Source organism: Lolium perenne, chromosome 3, assembly GCF_019359855.2.
Source record: "Lolium perenne isolate Kyuss_39 chromosome 3, Kyuss_2.0, whole genome shotgun sequence".
Lineage (NCBI taxonomy): Eukaryota > Viridiplantae > Streptophyta > Magnoliopsida > Poales > Poaceae > Lolium > Lolium perenne.
In genome coordinates this window covers 101,311,761-101,319,008 of record NC_067246.2, presented here as the reverse complement: position 1 = coordinate 101,319,008, position 7,248 = coordinate 101,311,761, and the positions used below count along the sequence as shown (strand labels likewise).

Below are 7,248 nucleotides of genomic sequence, written 5' to 3'. Positions count from 1 at the left end.
GCGGCATCCTTCTCGGATGCGGCCACCGGCAGCAGGAACGCCGCATCCTCCTCTGCCCCCTCCGCTTCCTCCTCGCCGGCTGGCGGATCTCCTCCGCTTCCTCCGCCCGAGCCTTCTCGGCGGCATCCTTCTCGGATGCGGCCACCGGCAGCAGGAACGCCGCATCCTCCTCTGCCTCCTCCGCTTCCTCCTCGCCGGCTCGCGGATCTCCTCCGCTTCCTCCGCCGCTTGTGCTGCCGATGAGCGCCGCCCACGCCGCCTTCGACGCGCGGTCACGCTCCCACTGGGCGCGCCACTTCTCGAAGTCGCCGCCGCTCATCGGCTTGAGCGGCGGATCTTCTTTGTACCACCGCCCGCCCGCGGCGAACTCACGGAGCGATGGCGGTATGTACAGCGCGCCGGCGTACCGGCACGCCGCACAGCGGCTCCCGACGGCGGAGCGCTTGCATTGGCGCCGCCACGCCTCCTCGACGGTGTCCGGCGAGCGGGATCGCTTCGATCCGCTCGCGGACGACGTGGAACTGGACCGGCGAGAAGACATGGTCTGCGGCGGGGGAAATGTGGAGGCGAGCTTTGCGGGATTGCTCGCCGGAGCTAAGAGGGGACGCGGCGGCGCACGGCGGAGCTAGGGTTGCCCCTCACTCGCACCTTCGCCCGGTATAAATAGGGGGTGGCGGTGCGGATTTCCTGGGCCCCGTATTCCGCCGAAACGGGCTGGCACGAATACGGGCCTGCTAGACGGCCCGAACCGCGCTCACCCCGTATCCCGCCGGAATTTTACGGGGTGGGCGGATTTTAAGGGGTCTGTTAGACATGCTCTAACCTTTGGGGGACAACAAGAAGAACTTCAAGCCAAATCAGTCGAGGGACAACTCAACTGCACCCAAGCCAAAGAGTTCAAGAGTGAGAACATGCTTCTTGTTTTCGGTGAATATGGATAGCAAAACCCTTTACCACCCAAAAAGCTAGTAATAGTGAATATGGCTTGCATGATTGTGCCCGGATATGACAGCAAACCCTTTAGCACCCAAAAAATCTCTCCATACGGCCCAAAAGTTTGACTAGCTGTGGATGGGGTAGAGCATGCGCGTCTGCCACTATCCATATGCGTTTCAGAATCACAATATGAACAGGTTCGATGCATGTGTCCGCTGCAATACAGCCCGAGAGAGCCACTTGATACATGCGGGCTACCTTCCTTGTCATCACCACATACAAAGCTCCGTTCCTTCCAAGAAAAGGGAACCTTGGCGTCTACTAGGTCCCCAGTTGAGTGAAAAAGTTCAGCCAAACCACACTATATGAGCAGCTTGGTGAGCATACGAGCAGGAGCAGCACAATGGCCACCACACCCATTTCCCTTCTCCTCCTAGTTCTATCAGCCATTTCTGTAGGTGGTAGCGCCCCTTCTTCTCCCAACGGCAATGGCAGCGACACAGACTTTGCCGCTCTGCTGGATTTCAAAGCCCAGCTCTCCGACCCTCTTGGTGTCCTTGCCGGCAATTGGACAACCAACACATCATTCTGCCATTGGGTCGGCATCTCATGCAGCCGCCGTAGGCAGCGCGTCACCGCTCTGTCGCTGCCGGATACACCACTCTATGGACCGATCACACCTCACCTCGGTAACCTCTCTTTCCTCTCTGTCCTCAATCTCAACAACACCAATATTACGGGCTTTATCCCACATGATTTTGGCAGACTACGTCGCCTCAAGTTCCTGCAACTTGGCTTGAATGGCCTGTCAGGTAGCATCCCTCCCACCATTGGAAACCTCACGGGGCTTCAACATCTTGATCTAAAGTTGAACCTTCTCTCCGGTTCAATCCCGCTAGAGCTACAGAACCTGCACAATCTTGCCTACATAAATCTCGGGAGAAACGACATTAGCGGCTCTATACCCACCGGCATATTTAACAACACCCCTTTGTTAACCTACATAAACTTTGACAACAACAGCCTGTCAGGATCAATACCATCCTGCATTGGCTCCTTGCCGGTTCTCCAGTACCTCCGTATGAACTACAATCTTCTCACCGGCCAAGTGCCAACGGCCATTTTCAACATGTCTAAACTTCAGACTCTCTATCTCACCCATAACTACTTAACTGGTACTTTCCCTAGCAACGAGAGTTTCAGTCTCCCGATGCTGCAAGTTTTCAGCATGGGAAAGAACAATTTCACAGGGCAGATTCCATTGGGCCTTGCATCTTGTCAGCACCTCCAAGCTGTTTCCTTGTCCATTAATTCATTTGAAGGTCTTGTGCCAACATGGCTAGGCAAGTTGACTCGTCTCTTTTGGCTTTCCATAGGGGAGATGGGCCTTTTTGGTCCAATCCCTACTACACTTAGCAACCTCACTTCGCTGAATGTCCTTGACCTGGGATCCAACAAGCTAACAGGAGCCATCCCAACAGAACTCGGCCAGTTGACTGAATTGTCAGAGTTGAATCTTTCAGACAATGAGCTAACAGGACCCTTTCCTACTTCTCTTGACAACCTAACTGAGTTAGCAATATTACTGTTGGACAAAAACATGTTGGTTGGATCAGTACCTAGGTATATTGGTACCATGAACTCTTTGGTAGACCTTGATATTTCAACAAACTACCTATATGGGGATCTCAGCTTCTTGTCTGATTTTTCCAATCTTCCGAATCTCCAGTATCTTAGCGTCATGTGGAATAATTTCACTGGTAACCTCCCTAACTATGTAGGGAATCTATCAACTCAGCTGCAAACTTTTTTAGCACGTAGAAACAGGTTAGTTGGAGAGCTTCCAATTACAATTTCAAATTTAACTAGCCTGATTGTCCTGGATCTTTCAGAAAACCAACTTGAGAGTGCAATTCCAGAGTCCATCATGATGATGAAAAATCTACAATGGCTTGATTTCCATGATAATAACTTGTTTGGGTCCATCCCATCTCAGATTGCCATGCTAAATAATCTAGCCCATGTCTATCTCAACGACAACAAATTGTCTGGTTCAATACCAGAAGACATCGGTAACCTCAGCAAGTTAGAAACTCTCACCTTATCTGGAAACCAGCTAACTTCAACTTTGCCGCCAAGTTTGTTTCATATTGATAGCCTACTAAGCCTAGAACTATCTGAAAACTCTTTGAACGGTTCTCTGCCATTTGATATAGGCCATCTGAAACAAATTATTACCATAGATCTATCTACCAATCACTTTGTTGGTCGGTTCCCAGATTCGATTGGACAACTCCAAATGTTAACCGCTTTGGACCTATCACAAAATTCCTTCTCTGATTCAATTCCAAACTCTTTCAACAAACTAACCAGCTTGAAAACTTTGGACCTATCCAATAATAATCTCTCTGGTACAATCCCAAATTACATGGCCAATTTTACCATCCTCACTTATTTGAACCTATCTTTTAATAATCTGGAAGGTCAGATACCCAATGGAGGGATCTTCTCAAACATTACCTTACTGTCCTTGATGGGGAACTCCGGTCTTTGTGGTGCTTTACGCTTAGGGTTTTCAACATGTCACTCAAAGAAAACTAAAGGTGGCGTGCTGAAACTTTTAGTCCCTACCATCATCATAGTGATCGGTGTTGTAGCTTCCTGCATATATGTAATGATAAGAAAGAAAAGTAAGAATCAACAAGGTGTTTCTGCCGGCGTGGTTGACCTGACAAGTCATCCTTTGGTTTCCTATCATGAGCTCGCTCGTGCTACAAATAACTTTAGTGAGAGCAACCAGCTCGGGTCTGGAAGCTTTGGAAAAGTTTTTAAGGGACAGCTAAACAACGGTTTGGTGGTTGCAATAAAAGTCCTGAACATGCAGCTGGAGCAAGGCATGAGAAGCTTCGATGCCGAGTGCCATGTGCTCCGTATGGCGCGGCATCGCAACCTGATAAGGATACTCAACACATGTTCTAACCTGGACTTCAGAGCACTAGTACTTCCATACATGCCCAATGGCACCTTGGACGCTCTCTTGCACTGCTCTGAAAGCACAAGGCACTTGGGGTTATTCGAGAGGCTAGGCATCATGCTCGATGTGGCAATGGCGATGGAGTATCTGCACCATGACCACTACGAGGTGGTCTTGCACTGTGACTTGAAGCCCAGCAATGTGTTGTTTGATGAGGACATGACGGCACATGTAGCAGACTTCGGCATCGCAAGGTTGCTACTATGCGACGATACCTCTGTGATCGCTATGAGCATGCTCGGCACACTTGGATACATGGCACCAGGTACTTACTAGTGTTTCCAATTAAACTTTCTCTACCTTTGGTCCTTATAAAGCCAACGAGTAATTATGCTTAATCTGTCATGTTCTGATTTTCTGTTTGTGTAATCCATATACAGAGTACGGGACTCTTGGAAAAGCATCACGAAAGAGTGACATGTTCAGCTACGGCATTATGCTCCTGGAAGTTTTCACTAGAAGGAGACCCACCGATGCAATTTTCGTTGGAAATCTAACCTTGAGGCGGTGGGTTTTAGAAGCGTTCCCTGCTGAGCTTGCCCACATTGTGGATGACGACCTACTGCGAGGACCTTCTTCCAGTTGCAACTTGGAAGTATTTCTTGTGCCAATATTCGAGCTGGGTTTGGTCTGCACCAGAGACTCTCCTGATCAAAGGATGACGATGACAGATGTGGTCGTGAAGCTGAGAAAAATCAAAGCGGAGTATACTAAATGGAGTGCAACCCAATGATCGATCAGTTTCTCCTAGGCGTGGATGTGTCTTTTCTTCTTCGTGTTAAACATCAGCTGCTACAAAGTACTCACCTAATTCTGCAGCTATGTGTTCTCCTGTTAAATGTTTTTATGAGTTCTCTTGCCAAAGGCTTTTGGGCATAAAGTGAAACCTTTGGTAATAGTATCATTTTTCAAGTTTATGCATATAGTAAGTTGCTACTTCTTGTAGATAGCTATGTAATTTCTCTTGCTTTTGTTCGTACGTTCATTCTATTGACATTCTGCTGTAAAACACAACAGTTCACATAGCTGGCAGTACTGATAGCTGGTTTGGTTTACAATTCCTTTCAACGACGGCAATTTAATTAGGAAATTGAGCAACAAAATGGAAATCAGTTCACGCGCAGTCGATGAGATTGAGGGCAACCCTGAGCCTACTGAAGTAGTACGATTCTTTTCAATGACTGCATTTAATTAGGCAATTTAACAACAACATCACCTAAGTTGGCACAAGCCTGCGTAGGTGAAGGGGCACAAAAACAACTCATGAATCTACTGTTGCAAAATGGAAGTCAGCTCACGTGCAACCAATGACATAGTATTATAGTAGTGATCAAGACTAAGGGTATCTCCAACGGCCCGACCCAAACGGGGTGGTCGAAATATGCGCCTGCACCCCAGCCCAGCGGCTCGATGCATAGTAACTGGGCTGTCTACCGAGACACAAACGCAGCCCGGCGCATTGTTTCGGCTGCCGTTGCTTCGGCCATCTTCGATTCCGCGTCTGCGCCGTAGCTTTTACCATCAATGGCGTCGCCTATGCGCACCAGGCATGGCGAGCGGCGGTTGGACTTCTACGCCGCCATCAGTAACATCGTGTCCCGTGCACGTCCGGCCTTTAAAAGGCGACCGGTATCGTCCCTATCATCGCCCACACCACTGACACCCCCGCTCGCGCCCTCACCACCGCGCGTTGCCACATCACCATGGATAAGAAGAAGCACGACTCCGAGGCGTCTGGCAGCGGCGTCAAGAAGGTGACACAACCAAACATGGTGCTGCTCATCGTCGAGCCATGGTTTAGGCTTGCTCTAGCTGCTATTCATGTGTCAGTGAGTTGGTGTTGCTGTTCATAGCACATTGGACAAGATTCAATGGCTAGGATGCAATTGATCATGATATTGGTTGCCTCTCAGTGATGCTATTGCTTGTCAATGAATGAATTATCTTGTATTCATGCTTGGTGAATTATTTGTGGATGAACTGCTTATGCAGTGTTGATTATGTGCATGGATTTGTACAAAATGATATCTCCATTATCAATTGGGAGATAAATAAAGTCTGAATCCATTTGATAATGATGACTTATAAATTTGGTTTATTGGATGGCTTGTGGTTGATGTGACCATAATAGCCTTGCTACTGCTTGGGTTGCTCTCACTGTTGGATCAATTCTTGTTGGCTACACTCATCTTTACTTGCACAGTAGGGTATCATAATTAATATGAATGCCACTGTGTTTGCATGTGAAGAAATAAATGTATACTCTGATGGTTTCTTGGCTAGGAATTTCCTAGGTGGTCTTTGTAGCTTCTAGTACCTATGTATCACTCTACTGGTTGTTATCGGTGCATCTATGCTTGTATATTTGCACAAGAATAGTATCTGGATGATATTTTGATCTAGTTCTCTATTAATCCTTGGTCAAAATCAACTGATGATAACCCCCATGAGCATCTGCTCATGCTTATGCCTTGTGTCATGCTATGAGATGGATTGGATCCATTGGTATCAATTATACCTTGCCCCAGCTCCTAGATGGTTATGCTTAGTTGTTGTTGAGATTTGTTTGATGGTTTTGATCACTTCCCCTTCTCCTCCTAGCTCCTGGATGATCTTGCTTAAGTTCTCATATCTCTGGCTGGTTTTGGTTGGTTGGTTTGGATGTATGGATGATTTATGTGGTTGGTTTTGGTGTTCTTGAGCAAGAACAGGGATGAACTAGCTATTGTTCATTGCTGGTTGCTGGTGGATGTTTATCTGGTCGACTAAGTGAACTATTTCTGCTGGTCATGTCCATTTATACTGCCTGATGGTTCTCTCTGGCTGTGACACACAACCTGTGCCCTTTTGGTGACTATGCAATGGTTGGCTTGCTGTTGAGCATGCACCACAGCTTGTGAGCTATGTGTGTGCTTGTGGTGGAACTTGAGCCCATCATTGCTCCAATTCCTGGTCTACTGGTGCCTATCTTGCTTCTGGCAAGGTTTTTGGACAAGGACAAGTGTCATTGACACTTGTATTAACCCCCTGGCTAGTTTCTTTTTTTTGCAGGTTTCAAATTCAATTTCATCCAGAGACAAAGATTCCAAGACTAAAAGTTTAGGATTTTTGTATATAATCCAACACTTGTAATCTTATTTTGTTTTATTTATTATTCTGTCCATTCTTGTATAATGAATATTGTAAAGACAATGTAATTTGTGTGTATGATCAATAAAGCTCAAGATTTTACTTATGAGCTCTTGTGTAAATTTAATATTCACTTTTGAATTATTTGT

The 7,248-nt window shown here is 47.0% G+C and overlaps 1 protein-coding gene across 1 annotated transcript; it reads left to right on the top strand.

Moving 5' to 3' along the window:
* The first annotated feature begins 239 nt into the window (after window positions 1–239).
* On the top strand, window positions 240–5,331 carry LOC127342005 (uncharacterized). Its single transcript, XM_051367946.2, has 3 exons — window positions 240–473; window positions 1,310–4,235; window positions 4,351–5,331. The coding sequence occupies exons 1-3, from the start codon at window positions 240–242 to the stop codon at window positions 4,701–4,703; spliced, it is 3,513 nt and encodes a 1,170-aa protein (XP_051223906.2). The 3' UTR covers window positions 4,704–5,331.
* Window positions 5,332–7,248: the final 1,917 nt, after the last annotated feature.